The sequence below is a fragment of the Sphaerodactylus townsendi genome, linkage group LG06 (genome assembly GCF_021028975.2).
Source record: "Sphaerodactylus townsendi isolate TG3544 linkage group LG06, MPM_Stown_v2.3, whole genome shotgun sequence".
NCBI lineage: Eukaryota > Metazoa > Chordata > Lepidosauria > Squamata > Sphaerodactylidae > Sphaerodactylus > Sphaerodactylus townsendi.
Genome location: NC_059430.1, coordinates 113585824 through 113606778, shown reverse-complemented (window position 1 = coordinate 113606778; position 20955 = coordinate 113585824). Strand labels below are relative to the sequence as shown.

The 20955-nt window shown below is 47.8% G+C and overlaps 1 protein-coding gene across 1 annotated transcript in view; it reads left to right on the top strand.

Annotated features, from left to right (window-relative positions):
• Positions 1-20344, top strand: part of FOXO6 (forkhead box O6) — a 143807-nt gene extending 123463 nt beyond the window's left edge. The window contains exon 2 of the mRNA XM_048500563.1: positions 15504-20344. Coding sequence (XP_048356520.1) covers positions 15504-16928 — 1425 coding nt within the window. The 3' untranslated portion in view covers positions 16929-20344. The remainder of the gene's footprint in view (positions 1-15503) is intronic.
• The last annotated feature ends 611 nt before the right edge of the window (positions 20345-20955 follow it).

Here is a 20955-nt window from a genome sequence, read left to right as displayed (position 1 = left end):
AACACCCAGATATCACTGCTGCTTTCTGTTTAGCTATTCTAATACTGCTATTTAGTATTATTTTATTTTTTCGTTTTGGGATGTTGGAGTTTTTTAAACAGTATGTCTTGTGGTTTCAACTCTTTACGGATCAAGGCATAGCATGTGGATATTGTAAATAAAGCAATACTTTAGAATTCCAGCCCAGTATTGCTTATTGGGACCAGTAAGCTTACATTTGTCAGCATCGTCCCAAGCTCCTACTGAACATGGCGTTAACTGGAGAAGTCAGGAATTGAACCTGTGATCTTATGCACATAAAGCAGATGCACTACTGAGCCACCAAGGGTTCTAAACTTTGCAGTTAAATAGACAGCCCAGGACATGGCCACACTACAGCAAGAACTCCAGATTTTGCTGGCGGTGGGGAGGAGAGCGCCTTGAGCAAGATATCTTTTGGTGCCCCCACGCCCACCCCATGCACTGCCTCCTCCTCCGATACCGTTGCCCCTTCGGATTCAGAGAGAGAGACAGAAAGCAGGTGGTGGCTGCTGTCCCTCGAGGCCACCGCTGCTGCTTGCTCACCCAGCAAATGTGTGGTGACGGTTGCTAGGAGGATTAGAAGTCACTGCCGTGTTAAGAGACGTGGCAGGCCAGGGGGCACCAGTGGCTGCCTTTCCTCCTCTGAACTCCCATCCCCGGTGATTCACCCAGGCAGGATCAAAGGGGGCACAGGGGCCTCAGCTCCCCTCCCCCATTGCCCAGCAAAAGAGGGGTAGGCTGGTTGTTGATATGCCACACTGGGCACTCCTGAAGTTCTTTGGCCCTGTTCGGCAATGGCTTTCCCTAATTGGAGGCTGTGGCTTAGGAGACCAGTCGAAGAATCCTGCAGGTGAACAGATCGGAGGGAAGCCAGATGTCTGTTTTTACTTTATTTATAACCCATGTGTCTCCCCAATAGGAATCCCAAGCGGCTTACATCATGCTGCTATCCTCCATTTTATCCTCACAGCAACCCTGCGAGGTAGGTGAGAGTGGGAGTATGGCACTGGCCCATAGCTACGCCCCAACTGAACTCCCCCACAGCTCCCCCCACTTGCAAAAAGCCCCAATGGTGCCTTTGAAATGCACCCAACTTGATTTCTATCCAATCATGCCGAGGTGTTCCTTTAAAATGCAGCTAAGTTTTTTCTATCCAATTGGCCATTCCAGCAGGGGCTGATGGGAATTGTAGTCTATGGACATCTGCAGTGCCAGAGTTGGACACTTCTGTTTTAAGCCATGCCTTTTTCTGTTCAGTCTTTATCTCTGAGCGCACAGATATAACTTCAACAGACACTCTTCCAGCTGTTTCACGGAGGGCTGCTCCCTTCTGTTCTCGGAGCAAGTAAAATACTGCTCAGAGGGACAGTGCATCGCTACCCCCACCCTGAGATAAATGGGGGTGTATATCCTGATCCTGTACTCAGACGGGAATATAATTCCAAGGTCACTAAAGTGAGTAACCAGCTGGGGGTGAAGTATAGATGACTGGGGAAGGCGGCAGCAAACCACTTCATAAACAAAATCTGCCTAGCAAATGTCATGATGCAACATCACTCCATGAGTTGGCAATGATCCAGTGCTTTACCTTTAAATTTGAGTAGGATTTCTGTTGAGGGTAAATGTATTTTTTCCTATAGAATAACTGACATAGGCCTTTTGCTTTGGTTTCCCCATCAGTCGGCAAACATCACTGATCCTGAATCTGTCATTTGACCATTGCAAGCGATCTACTGGCAATGCAGCTTCAGCCCTGGCTTAGATTTTATTTGTTGCAAGCTGCATTTCAGCTGCCTTTCTAATAATTGTGGCCCTTGTTGACTCCGGTTCAGGCTTGCTTATGTGGCTGAGAGATGTGTGTTCGCGGGATTCCTTGGCCTCACGTCATGAACTGTTCTGCAAGATCGTGGGTTATTGGGTTGGCTTTCAGTTTTACCCTGAAGGTATCGCTTGTGGTCTCCAGGTATCACTTGCTGGGAAGGGGGGAGGGTGGTGGTGGTTGCAACCAATTCTTGTCTTATTCTAACCAAAGTGTTATTGGTGGGACCCACAAGTATCCTGAGACACCAGTGCTCAAGTTTCTGACTGCATAAAATACCAGACAGATCTTATCCCTGTTCCAACAGGGCGGTGGCCAGCCAGGATTTGGATTTTAGGTACCACCTGGAGTACCGGTTTGTGCCACTGATGATTTTTTTTTTAAAAAAAATAGCAAAACAAAAATAGGCTACATTTGTGACATTTCTATATAAAGAATAAAAGCTACTTCTCGTCTTTTTTTAAAAAAAGAATAATTCCTGTTTTTTGTTTGCTTTTGAAATGTAGCTAATCTGAGCGGTGTAGTGGGTAAGAGCAGGTGCACTCTAATCTGGAGGACTGGGTTTGATTCTCCGCTCTGCCTCTTGAACTGTGGAGGCTTATCTGGTGAACTGGATTAGTTTGCGCACTCCAACACATGCCAGCTGGGTGACCTTGGGCTAGTTAACAGTTCCTCTGAGCAATCCCAGCCCCAACTACCTCAAAGGGTGTTTGTTGTGCGGGGGGAAGGGAAAGGCGATTGTAAGCCCCTTTGAGTCTCCTTGCAGGAGAAAAAGGGAGGATATAAATCCAAACTCCTCCTCCTCCAGTGGCTTAGTATTTTTAAATTCTTTATTCTTTTTTTACATGCTTAAATTCTGCTTTTTCAGCCACAAATGCTCCAGACTATTCCCATCTTTTCAGGTAGATTTTTCAGGTGGTCTGTGGGAGCAGTCCTAAACATGCCTGCGTACTCAGAAGTGAGCCCCATTTTATTCAGTGGGGCTTACCCCAAGGAAAATGCTGCCTATCCATATTGCTGCCTGTCACGTTCATACTTGGGTGATCTCAGAGTTGCCAACCTCCAGGTGGTACCCGGAGATCTGCTATCACAATTGATCTCCAGACAACCAAGATCTGTTCCCCTGGAGAAAATGGCTGCTTTGGAGGGTGGTGTTATGCCCTGGTGAGATCCCTCCCCTCCCCAAACCCCATCCTCCCGAGGCTCCACCCCTAAAGCCTCCAGGAAGCCCCCAACCCAGAGCTGGCAACCCTAGTTCCTGAAGAAAAGACCTTTTAATTTTATTTTTTGTATTTAATGCATTTATATGTCACTTTTCTTTCCGATAGGGTCCCCAAAGTGGCAAATATCAAGGCATTAAATCATTTAAAAACAATTTAAATGTATATAAATATTCAAGGACATACAGATAAAAACAGAATAAACACAGCAGGATGGTTCAAAGGACTCACATCAAACAATAGTTATTCTTTTTTTTTTTAAAGGTGTCTGTTTACGTGGGGGAAAGCTTTGGAACTTAGAAAAATAAATGTTTTTTATTCAGGTTAGGTTTCAGACGCATCACTACTAAAATATACACTGGGGGATGGCAACTGGGGGATGGCAAGAGGGCTTTGAAACATTTTTGTTGATCGTGAGGAAATTGTGGATTTTCTAATAATGATACAGAAGTGAAATCAAATAACAACAACAATAACAATTCAGAACACCATCAGTTCAAGCAGCAATCTTGCTGTGTACTTGATGATGATGATGGTGGTGATACTGCTACTAACTACTACCACCACCACCACCACCACCATTACTACTACTACTACTACTACTACTACTACTACTACTACTACTACTACTACTACTACTACTACTACTTCTACCACAAAGCTGGAAACCTGTGAGGAATAAAAGGAAATAGAAAACCTTTGGGAAATCTCTCCCTTTAGAATTCTCTTCAGAGCTTGAACAGGCTAATTTCTTCTCTCCACCATTTTTTCTTTTGGTAGGATCTTACCTGATCTCAACATCCCAAGCTTTCTGGGACATACTCCGTCTCCATTAGCTTTTCTTTTCGGGGAAGATGTTTCTTTTTGGTTAATTGACAAAATCACGTTTTCTTCTGGGAAGTTGAGAGTACAGAAAGCCCTGCCTTGTCAGCAGATCCGATTTTCCTGCTTTTGTGGTTATAACTGCAACTTTACTCTTAGAAGTAAAATAATAATAATAATAAACAGCCAGTCTCACATAGTAGCTTTACAATATCACTAAGCTGCATGACTGCAGGAGACAAATCAGACGATAGACACACAGGAACATTGTGCCCTTTAAAATATATGTATAGCTGACCAGGAGTCTTGAGCTATTGTTAGGGAATTTCAGGGGAAGAAAACATCTTGCTGTACTGTGTCAGACCTTAAAACCTTTGAGACCTTTGGCCTCCACAGCCACTGGTTCTGTACACGGCTCCACTGCCGAAGGAGCTCTCTGGTACAATCCTGGCTGCGGAGGAGAGGGCTCCAGGCGGGCCCCTTTCTCTGCACACATACGCGTCTCTCTTCTCCGAGTCTGTGAGAAACGCGCAGAGGAGAGGCCACCAACCAGCGCCATGACGCAAATGATCATGTCGCCTGGCATCAGGAATGTAGAAGTCTCCTTGTCCAGCGGTTCCCCTGAGGGCAAGAGCATCTGATCTCCGGTTACCGTGGAGGCAGCGAGCAGTGCAAATGAGCTCCTTCCCTTGAGCTAATTAAGCCCGCTGTCCCTGTCTTCCCCCTACCTCCACGCTCACTACTCTCAGCTGGCCACGCACTGCCTACACAGTCCTTCACAGAGTCGACTCCGGCTCCTTGGCGAGGCCAAGCTGAGTCTTAATGACAGTGGCCTTCTAGTTTTTAATGAACCTTCTTCGCTGAAAAGGCAGTCGCAGTCGGCCCCCCCCATGCTGTTGCGCAGTCCCCCCTCCCCACCCATGCTGTTCTGTCTCAAACGCTGCAAGGCCAGAATCTACCTTCGCACAGACATATTAACCCTGACCAGAACACGGAAATAAAAAGAACGCCTTTTTGGTTCTTTGCATCTCTTTCAGGAGCCCGGGTGAGCTTCCTTCGTCCCTGCAGATGCCAAATGAGGCATCGGGCTCCGTGCCAAATCCTTGAAAGGGCAAAGTGCCTCCTTTGTGGGCATCGAAGGCAATAGCGAGCTCAGGCTCCGGCTTGATGAACAGCTCCCTCTCGCCTTGCCGAAGGCTGCGAGGGAATTTCAGGGCAGGGAATCTTCCAGGCGGCCTTGCTTTTACCTCATGGGTGTCTGTGCGCCTGTCCTTGTGTGCCCTTTTCCTGCCAGTTCTGGCCGTGGAAGCTGCAGCCGGTTGCCTCACCTGCTCAGACAAGCCCCTGAGGCGGCCACTTAAACCGTGTTCACATGACTGAAGGCCAAAAACAAAGCAAAAAAATTGCAGTGTTTCTGTCCGAGGTGGAAATGAAACGTAAAGAGCGCTGGGGAATGCAATAAAGGCCCGAAAAAATCATTTCAGCTCCGAATTTCACTTAACATAGTGCTTCTGGTGTCACTTTATGAGAATTTGGGGTGTCTGTTTTTATGACTAATGGGGGAGAGGTTATTCACATGACATCAGGCCTATGATTGCACTATTCACCACTTTCCTTCCCCTTCGCTCACTGTTTTTTGGAAAACAGCATTAGCATGTAGAGGTTAGAGTGGACTGAGAAAACATGAATTCAGATCTCCACTCTGCCATGAAGCTCAATGAGTGACTTAGGCCAGTCTTCCCCCATCTCAGCCTATCGACCCTGCAGGGTTGTTGTGAAGATAAAATGGAGGAGGGGTGAATCACACAGTGAGCTTCCATGGCAGAATGGAGATTTGACTCCTTATAGGAAGGATGTGACAACAGAGTGATGCACAGGTAGTTTTTATCTTCTCAGTTTTCAGGGTGAACAAAAAGTCCTTTTTGAGGTATGCAACGAGAACATCCTCAATACAGGCATACAGCACACTCCTGTTGTGCACCAGAAGCAAAAATGGCACACACTTCAAAAAAGAGAGACACAAAGATAGAGAAGGGAGGCAAGGAAATGGGGCCGCTTCTGGAATCTTCTGCCTGAGGTGATTACTTTACCTCATGTTATGATATGGCAGATCTGGACATCCTTCAAGGAAAAAATACAGGACAACCCCATAATTGCCTTGTGACATCCATATGACCAAAATATTGACACTTTTGTGCTTGGGCAATAACAGTTCATTTACCAAACAAACAAGCCAATCGTATCTGGAAGAACTTGGGGGAGAAAGAACTTCTTTATCTGTTTGAGACATTTATACTTTGTACTCACTGTGCAACTAGTGTGAGCCAGTGTGGTATAGCGAGTGTTGGACTGGGATCTGGGAGACCCGAGTTCGAATCTCCGTTCTGCCATGGAAACTCACCAGGTGATCTTGGAATAGTCACACACTGAGCCTAATCTATCACATAGGGTTGTTGTGAGGAAAAAATGGAGGAGAGAACAATGTAAGCTTCTTTGGGTCCCCGCTGGGGGAAAAAGAGGGGTATAAATGAAGTAAACAAATTAATGAGTAGAGGGATCCTGAGGTGACTTCCAGTCTCATTAAACAAAACATTCCCAATATTATAAGGTTCGAAACTTCAATGGCAGCCAACAGAAAAGCGGGCAGGTCTTTTGCGCAGCGCGTGGCTGTCACACTACTGTGGATGCTGACAACTAGACCTTTGAGGCATACTGTCAAAACAATGGTAGAGCTAGAGCTGACTGCTTGCATAATGCTAGCTTTGGATAGCTCAGAGGACTGGCAAAATGGGCATCTCTTCCCAGTTGTCGGGGTACCAGAGCTGTGGCAAAACGGGGATCAGTCCAAGGAAACTGGCAACTCAACTAGGAGAGGGGCAGAGGCTCAGAGGTAAAGTTTTGGGTTCAGTTATATTTGGTTTCTCCCAGAGCGTGGAAAGCAGCTGCCAGTCAGAGCAGACAATACTGAGCTAGACTGACCAATAGTCTGATTCAGTATCAAGGTGCATTTCGGGAAGGGACTGGAGCTCAGTGGTTCTGTACATGTTTTGGGTAGGAACCATGTGTACCTTTGGCAGAGATGTGGCAGTATGAGGAAACAGAAAATGGTGGCAAAAGAAAGGATCCCAGACTCAGTTCCTGCAAGGAAACAGCAAAATCAAAATGGAGTATTTTTCAGGTCATTGCAGGAGGAATGAGAGATAATTTCAAAATAATCCATAGCTCCAACCTTGCCTGCAGGCAGGCCTCCTGAATTCCAGCAGAGGAGGCCTATGAATAAGGAAATAGAATGAGGCTCTGAATAACATTGATACTGTTTAGAGCTGAAACCGTTTTTAGGGGTGGAGAGATGTATAGTGAAGCACGTTTTCTTTGCTGAAATCAGAATATAACCATTTGAATCTATATTTTCATAATGCAGTCTTTTCATCAGCCCTCATTCCTTTTTGTTTGCATTTCAGTCTGTCTGTCATTGAGGGGCTTGACATCTGCAAAAGTATATATTTTACCAATCGATTCTTATTGGCTTTAAATTAGTTTGACTGGGGAAAAAGTCAGTACCTTTCAGTGTTGACATTCGAAAGCAAATTGTATTAATAGTAAAATCTGGACCGTGGTATTTGACCTATTTTATTTTATTTTTTGTTATTGTTGTCCAAATTTCACTTTTGGTTCCATGCCTGTTTTCAAGTGTTTAGAACTACAGAGAGCTGCTCTTCTATAATTCCTTGTATTTGAGCTTCCTGCGGAGTGAGGCTATATAGAGAATCAGACAGAGCGTGACCAGGGCTCCGGCTGAACCAGGTTTCCCTACACCTTAGCCCCAGGATTTGCTTTTCAGGGTCATGAATCACACCGAACACCTAACTTCTTGCATTAGCAATGCCTCGGCTTTTTGGGGGCGGAAAAATCCCTCCTGTGCATCTCCGGATAACTCTTTTCACCCAGCTGAAGACATCAACCATTCTTCTCAACCTGTTCAGATCTTACCATGAATGCATTTACTGTCCTTATATACAGGCATATGACATTTGGACCAGTCCCTGAATAAATGTGCACTTTCAAATACACATTCACACACATATTCAGCGGGGTGTGTGTGTGTGTGTGTGTGTGTGTGTATGTGTGTGTTAAATGTCAGATTAGAATTACTCAACACTTGTGTAATGAGAAAGCAAGTGTACATGGATTGTACGTGCCTTCGCTGTAATTTGCAAATGTTGATCTCTTTGATTAAAGGGATTTGGAGCTGATTTGAGACTGAGAAGGTTGTAAAAATCCAACAGGAGCTCTGGTTCCAGGTTTTGGATGGAGGGCTGGATTACCTACGCTGCTCCTCCCTCAAGTCCACCACCCTGTCACCATCTAGTCCTGCTGCTGTAGCTATCACTTCGAGGGGGACAGTCCTGGCAAAAGTGTCTGCTCACTGCATAGTGGTGGGTTGCAGGGTTCGGCATTAGTTCCTGCATAGCTCCCTGTCCGCCCAGAGATGATGGTGATTAGCTGAGCTGGGTGGCTAGCAGACCTGGATCAAATGGCCTGTCTCTTTAAAAGAACATTACATGACACAGTATGCTGTGCAGTGGTTAGAGTCTCGGACTGGAATCTGGAGGGCTCACGCTCATGTCCCAAGACTGTCGTGCAAGCTTGCTGGGTGGGTTTGGGCCTAGGGTTACCAGGTCCCTCTCAGCAACCAACAGGAGATTTGTGGGGGCAGGCCATCCAGAGGTGGGATCCAGCAGGTTCTCACCAGTTCCCGAGAGTGGGTTACTGATTATTTGTGTGTGCCGAGAGGGGGTTACTAATTGGGTCCGCTTTTCCGTCTCCACCCCCTTGCCTCCCCGAGAGGCCTACTGCCTTTGAATCTGAAGGTTCCATATAGCAATTGCGACTAATAATGTAACTCCCTGAACTGGGTTAATCCCTTTCAGGTACTGCAATTCATTGATTCTCAGCCTTTCGTACCTTTTATCTCACCAGTCTCTATCAAAGAACCTGCGTGTTTCACCATTGCTGTGTTCAGATTTGTGAGTTGGGGCGTTTTCTATAATGTGATGATGATTTTAGAAATGACCTGGTGCAAAAAAATTTTGGGGGGTCGTGGTGGGGTGGCTGCCCATGGGGGGGGCATCCAACTCAGGTTTTGCCCAGGGCTCAGGTTTGCCTAGGTACGCCTCTGCCCCCTTTGCTGGGGGGGGGGGGGCTGGCAAGGGAACCTGTTACTAAAAATTTTGGATCCCACCACTGAGGCCATCCATGCGCCTAGTGTGATGATGTCCCTTCCACTTTGACGCAGAAATATTGGAGTGCGCTAGGAACGCTGTAGCACTCTCCTCCAAAAGCTCTATTGTGAGTTTTTGTGGGGAGAGTGGTAGAGCATCGCTGGTGCGATCCGGCACTTCTGCGTTAATGCGGAAGTGACATCATTGCACTGGGTTCGCAGATTGCTCCTCCCCTTCTACTGGCATGCTCCCACCCGCCAACCAGCTGAGGGTTGGCAGGCAGTTTGGTCAGTTGGCAGGCAATTCCCCTCCCATATTGGGAACCTGGAAACCCAACTTGGGCCAGTCACACACTTTCAGGTTCAGTCTACCTCACAGGGTTGTTGTGAGGATGAAATGCAGGAGAGGAGAATGATGTAAGCTGGTTTGGGTCTCCATTGGGGAGAAAGGCGGGGTATGAAAGAAGCAATGAATTTTATTCACCTCTGTCTGTGAATGTGTTTGGCGGCTGAAGTATGAAATCTGGTTAGTGGATGATGTAACAGTTCTGGTGCAGTGGAGCTGACCTTAGAAGCCAGGGACTGCCAGTTTTTAAACGGGTCCCGCTGTCCCTTTAAGATCAGTTTGATTGACAGCAATTACCAGGTGACGTTATTTACCTCTCTGCCATGAGAACCTCCAGTGGCCCATTTCAATGCAGTAAACCTCTATTAAAGGAACAGGCGGTTGACAGCCCTGCAGGGTCCTGGTGCTAGAAGCAAGGCGTAGTCTGCAGAGTTCAAAAAGGACATCCTGGGTTCTCTGCTGGTGCCCTGAAAGGTGCCAACTGGAGCTGCTGCTGTTGTTTTCTCTTCATAGGGAAAAATTCAACCAGAGGAGGGTGTTTAGGGAGGGTATTGAAAAGCAGTCCTTGAAATAATGCTTGTAAAAAAAAGAAAAGAAAATCAAACTCGGGTCTGTCTGCCTTTTTCCAGGTGTGTCTTGCCTGGCATGCCAACTAATTCTGAGCAGTGGGAGGGAAAGGGTTAACCGCCTAGACCCTACCTGCCACCGCCTTTTAAAGATGCCAAGATGAAAGCCCATAATTTATTCTCCCCACACACGAAGGAGCAATTAGTTCTAAACACGGCTTAATCAGTCAGCGCAAGATTGATTTCTGTAGACTTGGATTTGGTGGCTCCTGGCACAGCGCCAGCCTGCAAGCAATCTCCAAATAAATGAAGTGCAGAGAAAGAAGCCATTACATAATATGATCTATGGGGCCTGTAACTGGCTTGCCTGCTCATTAGCATGCCTCTGGACAAAGCCAAGGCACCGAACCGTTCGGCAGCTCCTCGCCCATTCTTCTCTCACTGATGGACTCATCTGAGTCCCCTTGCTGGTTGTCATCTCTGCTCCGGGCTCATTTTTAACAAATAGAGAAATGATCAGTTGAGGGTGGAATGTGTAAGTTTGGGGGTTCCACTGCACTCTTCATCAGGCAGACTCTCGGTTGCTGCAATTATAATGATACTTGGGGCCTCCTTGTACACAGTAATTGCAAGACTGCAACAGCAGGTATAGAGGTGAGATTAAAAAGCATATAGAGAGTTTTTAGAGAGGGGATGTAGAGAGGGAGCAGCAGTGGCGTAGTGGCTAAGAGCAGGTGCACTCTGATCTGGAGGAACCGGGTTTGATTCCCAACTCTGCTTGAGTTGTGGAGGCTTATCTGGGGAATTCAGATTAGCCTGGGCACTCCCACACATGCCAGCTGGGTGACCTTGGGCTACTCACAGCTTTTTGGAGCTCTCTCAGCCCCACCTATCTCATAGGGTGTTTGTTGTGAGGGGGGAAGGGCAAGGAGATTGTAAGCCCCTTTGAGTCTCTTCAGGAGAGAAAGGGAGGATATAAATCCAAATTCTTCTTCTTCTTCTTATGTGTGTCTGTATGTGGATGTTAGATCCCTGTTCTCTCCTGCAATGTAGTCCCAGCCCAGATTATTAGCTCCCTCCCCTGTGGCCCTGTTAAAATAAGTGGGAAATCTTTGCTGTTAAAATAAGTGGGAAATCTTTTTGCAGATCTGTCACCAAGCATATTTTGTTAGATATTTATCTTTTCTCCCCAAAGCAGCTACCTCCATCCCACTCTCCTCCATTTTATCCTCACCTGTGGTGTAGGTTAGGCTGAGAAAACTTGACTAATATAGAGTCACCCTGTGAATTCACATGGCAAAATGGGGGGCGGGATTTGAACCTGGATCTCATACCTCTTAGCCTAACACTCCGGCCCTGATAATATAGTGGGTTTTTAAGAGGTCTAAAGTCATCCCCCATTACCATTGTCAGGATAACCTCTATGATTTCCCCAGTGTGCTCTACCATTTCTGAATTCCCCCCACCTGCATTACTATAACCCCCAAATTCTGCATCCCTGATCAAATGTGTTCTTCCTCACCATGGCAGTTTTACAGGGTTTTTTTAAACAGGAAGAGAAAAGTGGGGATCCCCAATTGCCAATCTCCCATACATTGTCTAATTGGACCCACGGGATAGCTGGAATTTGAACTCAAGACGCAGAGGTGGAATTTCACCCACTGATCCCCAATACTGCCCTGCTTGCTAGCACAGCTGCAGCATAGGTCCTTCACCATCTCCTGAACTTTCCTCCCCTAGTTCCTCCCCTCTTGAGGAAGGGGGGCACAAACGCTTTACCAGCAGGCTTCTGAGAATCCATCTTCCCTCCCCGCTTGCTCTGGCTGGCCGTGTTTGCTGGGGGCAGTGCTCCAACAACGCTATTGTCTAGCAACCTAATCAGCTGTGCAGAGCCCCACTGAGAATTCCATGGGAAAATTCCCTTGGATGGCAGAAGAGGCATAATCCACAGGTCACAGGCAAGAGTTTCCCAGCATCCCACGCCTGTGGCGGATCGAATTTCCCGCTGGCTCTCTGTGCCCACCGGGCGTTGGGAATGAAAAGCGTCGCCAGGAGCCGAGAAAAGGTTGAGCTTCTCCACCGGCTTCATTTTGTACTCTCGAAGCTTTGCTTTTTGGATGGCGTGAACAAAAAAAATGTATCAGATGGCAGGGAGCCCTGGCAGCAAAGTGCGCCAGCAGCTGCGAGAGCTTTTGTTTGCCATGGGAATGGGAGACCCGCTAGGCGCTGAATGGGGCACTCAGGAACCAGAAGGGGTGCCAAGCTTGGCTGATGAAATGGTTGAGCGAGGCGGAAAGATGGTCATTTCCCTAAAGAGAAGCATTTTGGAAAGAAATGTTCAGGGCAGTCCTTACCATCTTGTACTGCTTGGGTCAGAGAATGAAGCCTGGCACCTGTTGGGAAATGGAAATGCATTACCGTGTGGATGGAGATGAAGAGGGGTTGGATTGACCAGTCGTTTGGGCTGATGGGAGAGGTTTTGGTCTAAATTTCTCAATGTATTGCACTTTATATGTGGGCTTAGCGCAGTTGATAAAGCAGCGGTTGATGCAGCGCGTTTGTTGTTTGTGGAGGGGTTTTGGTCTCCCTTGTCCTGCTCTCTGAAATGCTCCTTGGAGGTGGGGGTAAATAGGGGACCTCCAGAAACAGACTGAGGGGTGAATGAATGAATGAATGAATGAATGAATGAATGAATGAATGAATGAATGAATGAATGTTTATTGACGGTTAACAACCAGTAATGCAATAATTAATAAAAGGCCAAATTCCAATTTTTTTTACAAACAAAGAGGTAAAAAGTTAAAATATATAGTAGAACTTATTTTAACCTTCCTCTAAGAACTGAGGGTCTCCTATGCTTTCTGATGGTCTCCTGCTTTCCTGTATTTACTAAAACACAAAACCGAGCTACGTTACTGGAAATTCTTTGGTCCTTGCCCAGCAGCAAATAGTTCAGTTTCCATTTATTATCTTTTTGTAGCCCATTCAGTCAAGTTCGGCCCCAAGATTTCTTCTCTAAGCTTATCGTATAGACGGGCGAGTTTTTTTATTTTTTTATTTTCTATTTACAAATACAGATACAGACCTCATAAAAATCTATTGAAAATACACACACAACACACACGATAAAACAAATGATTGTAAACCACCCACTAAAGGAACCCTGACTCGAAACGACAAAATGACCATTTCCATTCTCTGTATTGTATTTGATCATAAATTGTCTAATTCGTGAGTATCGTTATATATATCTATCGCATCACCTTATATATATAAGGTTAACTTTCTATATATATATATCTATCGCATCACCTTATATATATATAAGGTTAACTTTACCAAAATATAAATCTCTTTTATTTTACCTATCCAGTCATACAAGTTGGGAGTGACTTTCTAAATCCAATTTCTAGCAAAAAATCAATCTTACGCCAGTAACCGTAGATCCAACCCACAATTTGAGACCTGAAACAAGAGGTGTTGCAACATAATTTTTGGCACTGCCACTGTAAATCTTTCTTTTCAGACAATACAGATCGTACAGTTTCCCCATCCCAGAGGCGTAACGAGGCAGCCCTGGGCAAACTGTAGCCCTGGGCAAAACCTGAGTTGGATGCCCCCCACCCCCCATGGGCGGCCACTCCACCACGACCAAATTATTTTTGCACCGGGACATTGGTGCCTACAGGGGGTGAAGGTTTTAGACATATCAGCACCAAAATTTCAGCATATCATCAGGAGACTGTCCTTATGCTACTCCCCAAGTTTGGTGAGGTTTAGTTCAAGGAGTCCAAAGTTATGGACTCCCAAAGCTGGTGCCCCATCCCCCATTGTTTCCATGGGAACTAATAGGAGATGGGGGCTACAGATTTGAGGGTCCATAACTTTGGCCCCCCTGAACCAAACTGCACCAAACCTGGGGGGTATCATCAGGGAAGTCTCCTGATGAGGCCCTGAAAGTTTTGAGACTGTGCCTTCAGAAATGTCCCTCCCCCCATCCTGCAACCCCCATGGACAGCAATACAGAAAACTCAATGCAGAACAAAGATTCTTGGGCAAATTTCTGGGATGTTCCTTCAGGGGGCGCATTTATGGATGTATTGGCACCAAAATTTCAGGGTATCATCTGGAGACTGTCCTTATGGTACCCCCAAAGTTTGGTGCAGTTTGGTTTAGGGGGTCCAAAGTTATGGACCCTCAAAGAGGGTACCCCATCCCACATTCTTTGCTAAGGAGATGGGGGCTACCCTTTTGAGGGTCCGTAACTTTGGAACCCCTGAACCAAACTGCACCAAACCTTGGGGGTGCCATCATGACAGTCTCCAGATGATACCCTGAAATGTTGGTGCTGATACGTCCAAGAATGCCCTCCCTGCAAGAACATCCTGAAATTTGCCTGGGCACCCCTTTTGGGAGTCCATAACTTTGGATTCCCTGAACCAAACCTCACCAAACTTTGGGGGTAGCATAAGGACAGTCTCCTGATGATACGCAGAAATTTTGGTGCCACTAGCCTAAAAACTGCGCCCCCTGCAGGCCAAAAATGGAAAACCACTAAAATTACCCAAAAACGAACCCAGTATTTTGATGCCCCCCACAAGGTGATGCCCTGGGCAGCTGCCCACCTTGCCCAATGGGCATTACGCCAGTCCCCCATCCCTAAGAACTGCTGAGCTATGGAGAGGGGAAAAGGGGTGGGGGTGGGGGTACACAGGCCCTGGAGGTGGGAAGGTGCTGTGGATGTCACTACTTTCCTGAGGGGATGTGTGAAAGTGATCTTGGGCCAGTGACTCTCTTTTTCTGCCTAAACTACCTTGCAAGGTTGTTGTGAGGCTAAACCAGTAAGGGATAATATGGCACATAGACTTGGAGTTCCTTGGTGGGATGCAAGGAACGGAACGAGACACCGATTGTGTGGTGTGTGCACAGAGCCTTTCCCTGTTAGGAGCCTGTCCATGTTAACAGCTAGTCCTATATACTGCCGTAAACTCCTAGAAAGAAAGGTGGGATGAAAATGTATGGTTGGATCCATACATGGTGAAAGGAGGAATGGGTCTTGCTTTGACCCCCAAGATCTTGCGAGGGATCATGGACAAAAGCCATGTAGAATGGGGGTTGTGATTAGAAGGAGGGTTGGGTGAGACTGATTGACGAAGCTGCCTGGATCCAGCCCTTCATTATTAGGAATTAAATTTGATAGGACATTTCTATGTGTCACCTTTCTTGGTGATGGTAGCGTCAAACAATAGAAGTATTTGCCACCTTGGCGCATTATCACCTGTAATGGTTGCTGTTAGAATCTGCCCTGGGAGAGCCCAAAACCCTGATTCAACAGGCAGGGCACCTTCAAACGAACTCTAGTTCCTGGAGAATGAGGGCATCTGGAAGTCCCCCGAGGCCTCACATGTTAGGTACTGGGCAAGGAGTTCTGGGCACGGGGTTTTGAGGACCACTGGTTGACACTGACTGTCTTTTTCTCCCTCTGCAGAACTCGATTCGCCACAACCTCTCCCTGCACACCCGCTTCATCCGCGTGCAGAATGAGGGCACCGGGAAGAGTTCCTGGTGGATGCTGAACCCGGAAGGGGGCAAAACCGGAAAGACCCCGCGCCGGCGGGCCGTCTCCATGGACAACAACAGCAAGTTCTTGCGCATCAAAGGCAAAGCCAGCAAGAAGAAGCAGCAGCAAACGACTCAGGAGCGCGGGGAGGAGAGCCCGGCGAGCCAGCAGGCCAAATGGTCCGGGAGCCCCGCCTCCCACGCTGGCGAGGAGTACGACGCTTGGGCCGACTTCCGGACACGGGCCAACTCCTCCGCCAGCACGCTCAGCGGGCGCCTCTCCCCAATCATGGCCAACCACGAGCCGGACGAATTGGAAGAGGATGACGGGACCCCGTCCTCACCCCTGATGTACCCGAGCCCATCGAGCACTATGTCCCCCTCCCTGAATGCCCGCTGCTCCGTGGAGATGCCCAGGCTGACGGACCTCACGGGCACCATTAACCTGAACGAGAGTCTGGGCGAGAGCCTTCTCGAAGACCTGCAGGACAGCTACAATATGAGTCCCGCTCAGCCCCTGCCCGCTGGGGGCCTCCGACAAAGGAACTCCACCTTCAGCTTCAACTCCAAGTGCTCGGTGGTGGACAATGGAGGAGGAGGAGGAGGGAATACTTACTGTGGGACCATCTACAGCCAGCCTGCCATGAGCCTCATGCGCCGTCTGCCCATGCAGACCATCCAGGAGAACAAGCAGGCCACCTTTGCCCCGATGAACTCCTATCGCAACACCTCCTTGCAGGACCTGCTCTCGTCCATCTCCTACGCACACAAGGAGGGTGAGCCGCACATGCCGCAAGCGGGCAGCATGGTGCCGCCCCGTGGCCACAGACAGAACGCCATTGCGTGCAGTGGTGGGGGTGGAGGTGGAGAGATAGGCCTCGTCCCCTACCCTCCCCACTCCTCTGCCCTGATGAAGAGCAACGCGTTGTATCACCCGTCACCAGCCAACCACCACCCCGCCGTCAACAACAGTGCCTTACCCTCTCCTATCAGCCTTATGAGCTTGCCCAACGACTCTTGCGGCATGGTGGCCATGCCTCACCATGGGCACATCCATTCGTACGTCAACAACCAAGGGGCACATATGAGCTTGCTAGATTCCTTGCAGGGATCCTACCCAGAAGCCATGCACACTCCCGTCATGGGCCAGGACAGATTCCCAGCGGACTTAGACTTGGACATGTTCAATGGCAGCCTGGAGTGTGACGTGGAGTCCATCATTCTCAACGACTTCATGGACAGCGACGAGATGGACTTCAACTTTGACTCCGCTCTTCCGCCACAAAACGGTCTCAACATGGCCACTTTGCCCGGTGCCCCGCAGCCCACCAATCAGAGCTGGGTGCCTGGGTGAGAGGACTGACCCTAATAGCTCCAACCCACCAGTCAAGCACGGGGACAGGGGGATGGGGGGGGGAGGGTTGAAACAAACTCTCTCTCTCTCTTACCACCCCCCTCCTCTTTTTCTTCTTTGCCTACGTTCGTTCAGCCAGGCTAGAGCCATCTGTTTAAACTTGACGACAACACTAAAAACACACACACAGACACACAAATGTAGGGTAAAATGTTTTGACAGGTACCAGCGGCTGCCCGCTTGTGCCAGGTGTATTGTGCAGTAAGTCGGATCTGTCTTTGATGTGTGCAATAGGCACAGCTTAGCCATGGCATTGCGGAGCTGCTGGCCCACTCCCGCCCTCCCTCCTCTCCCTCCCTGGGCACCTGCACTACCGCACAGAAAGAGGGAACAGGTGATTTGTGGCCCAAAGAATGTTTTTCAGATCTTATTGTCGAGCCTTCCCCGTTGGCCGTGTTCCTCAGACAGCCTCCTGGGCAGGGCAGATTCTAGAATTCCACTCTCTCCTTTTTCCAGTGGCCTCCTTGGGATCTCAGTGCTCATTTGATTCTCCCCTTCCCCAGCCTTGGCTGACTGTCATGTTCCTGAAGCAGAGATCAGTCGACCAGGTTCCATGACCAGGCTTCTACATAAGAACATAGGAAAGAGCCTCCTGGCTCAGACCAGAGTCCATCTAGTCCAGCACTCTGCTACTCTCAGTGGCCCACCAGATGCCTTTGGGAGCTCACAGGCAGGATGTGAAAGCAATGGCCTTCTGCTGCTGCTGTTCCCGAGCACCTGGTCTGCTAAGGCATTTGCAATCTCACATCGAGGAGGATCAAGATTGGTAGCCACAGATCGACTTCATCAGCCCCGTAAGCCTCATTAAGCACCCGAGAGGCCAACAGACTAGGCTCCTTGAATTTTCTATGGTAGTTTTGTTATCAATGCTACAGGGGGGAAATACTTTCTTCCCACTGTGGGCTCACCAGTCCAAGCAGCCGCCCCAGCCCACTCTTGATCTGGCCTGGTGAGTTCACTGGGGGTTTGCTAGCCAAGGCAGCCACCTCCAGCCCCTGGCCCGACCCAACCAAGCTACATGTATATCATATCCTGCTCTCATAACAAATGAGTTTGGTACCTCTGCTCTAGAACAAGCCTATCCAGTGAATCTCTGTGAATTTCCTCATAGAGTTGGGGTGGGGACGCTGTTTTCCCCTGTGGTGCATAACAGAAACGTTTCTGATCACTGTGGATTCGGCAGCTGCCACAGGAGAAGCTCCGGGAAGCTGTTCCAAGCCAGCTTCGTCAGTGGATGCATTTTCTGTCCTCAGTGCCTGAAAACAGCAATGGGCAGTTGCTGGACTCAACTGCAGGTGCATGCAGTGCTAGCAAGAAGGTGTGCACTGATGCATGCCTTTCGAAGTGCACAGGTGCACAGTTTGGCTCTTAGCACCATATGAAGAGCTCGCTGCAGGAGTGATATCGCTGCTGGAGGCCTGGGGACTGGGCTGGGGCAGGCAAGCAGGAATGGTGAAGGCAAGGTTTATTTATTCAGTTTTGTCCCCTCCATTGTCCTGGACCACTCAGCACTCCTAAGGCAGCTCTTAGGCTTTGGAAAGAGGTAGTAGCATCACTAAGTCCAAGAGGCAAGCAGGCAGGCACGCCATAGGTTTGGAGTAGGCTGCTTACAAACTCTGGAGTTTCACCGTCTGGAGACAGTCTAAAATGGGGTGTGGGGGAGGTCTACTTTGGAGCTTTTGTTTGATAGGCTGGGGAGGAGGCTGAAAATTGAGGCTCATTCTTTCTATAAACGACGGGGGACATCCAAGCAAGTTTTCAAAGCAGATTTGTACCATACAACCTTTAGCAGGCAGGGGGTAACCAATGGGTCTCAGTGGTGATCTGGGAATGAAAGATGCTGGCCAGAGCTAGGTATCTTCTCACCCTGGATCTCTTAGATTCCAGGTTGCCTCCCAAGAACATGCCAGGAAATACTTGGGTTCCACTTGGACTTGAACTATCCCACCAGTGTGTGGGTTTGCAGTAGGAACAAAGACAGGCCTGAGCTGTTTGTGAAACATTCACCCTTTATTGCGCATCTTGCAGCAGAATAATACTCGGCTGTTAAATAGCCCTGGCTGTTGAATTGGAGAAGTTATTCTCACCATACATGCTTCCCTCTGGAGTTACCAACTTTGCCTTGGCAAATGTTAGACCAAGGGTGTCCAACTCTGGTGCCCCAGATGTTCACGGACTACAATTCCCAATTGTCCATGCTGGCAAGGGCTGATGGGAATCGTAGTTTGTGAACATCTGGGGCACCAGAGTCGGACACCCCTGTGTTAGACAGTTTGGAGGACCGTGCCTAGGAAGGGCAGAATTAGGAATGGATATGAAATCACTTCCAGGTCCCCCCCTAGTCTCCATGGACTTTACCATTGTCTTTACCATCAATGCTAGGGGAAATGCTTAGAGTTCTACCATGTGGAGTCCATTTTTTTTCTCCTGCTCTTCAATTCCTTGGGGGCAGGAAGCTGGGGTGGGGTTGGTGATTCCCTGCCCTGGGCAGGAAAATGGGAGTCCAGTTTCCCACTACATAGGATTTGGAATGTAGAAACCTTCAGCCTTCATGCTACCTGGCACAGGATCAGGGTGTTGGAGTACAATTCTATCCCCGGCTAAGCATTTCTCAGTTTCAGATTCCAGCAGAATGAGCCTATGTTCCCTCTTGGATCACATGCAGTTTCAGCGGCTTAATAGAATCCTAGATATGACTATTGGGAAGTAAATGGGAACTCACTCCTGTGGTATGTTTGCGTTGAAGACTCTAGTTGCAGTCCTGTTGATTTCAAAGGAAGAGTGACATTTAAAGACACTGAATTTTCTCCCTCTGAAACCGGCAGAGCTTTATAGAGCTTCACTGTGCCTGGATTCTGCCCATAACTTTGATCCAAACGGTAACTGCAAATATGCTGTCTTAGGGATAGCTACTGCATTCCAATGTACTGCATCTCTTTGCTAGATGCAGCTTAGAAGATCTTTGCTAGATGCAGCAGAAGACTGGTTTTTTTAAAAAAAGTGTTTCTAAAAAGGAAACCATCAGCAGTGCAGTAAGCAAGGTGGAATGGGCTTAGCGTTCATCACCCCAGTCCGGCAAGGGAAATCCTAGAAACAGCCTTCTGATGTTGTGACTTTTGTGGATGGAAAGACATATTTAGCTGTATGTCAACATTCCTTCCTGTCCTGCATTCCAATGCTTATCAGGGCTGGATGAGGTTGCAGATCCACATTTGGGCCTTCCCGTTTGCAATGCGCAAAAAATCTGCCCACAGCGAGGAGTGAATCAGGGCAAGTGCGTAGACCTCCAGATGAAAGACCTTCTCCAGAAAAGGGTTTGTTTGTTTTTTTAATTATCATCTAACAGAATGAAAACAGCTGCATTGAATATTCTCAAAAGAGAACCTGTTTGATGGGAGGTGTGTGGTCCTTCCACATTTTTACCAGCATTTCCATGTTTTTTTTCCATCACGCAGTAGACATGGTTGGGCATAAAGGCCAGCTTAGTATAGAACTGCAGGATATTCTGTCTGTGCCAAGAATAAGTGTTTTTATCAATGAGACGGGACCCCAGAAGCAATGTCTGGGACTCTCCAGTGTTCTGACTTTGAACATGTGGACAGTGAAACGCACACAAACAAGGATTACTTTCCCTGTTGTTCCATTTATGCTTTTTATTCTGGATGGTCATTAGTGTATCTCTCTCACACAGGTTACGCATCGCAGGCTATCAGTAACAAGGGAGCATATCCAGCTGCCCCTCACAATGCTAGGAAGTGGTCCAATCTTGCTTTGCTCCCCACCCGACCCCAATTTTGCAGGAGAAGAGTCAGAATAGCTCTCCCCATTCTTTAGTTGCTGTGATTAGTTACTGGCCAAGAATCACACTGATGAGGTTCTATAAATGTTTACATTGCCGGACCATGTACTAAATTTAATATATAGGATTTCTTTGGATGCGTAATGAGGGTTGTTACAATTATTTGAT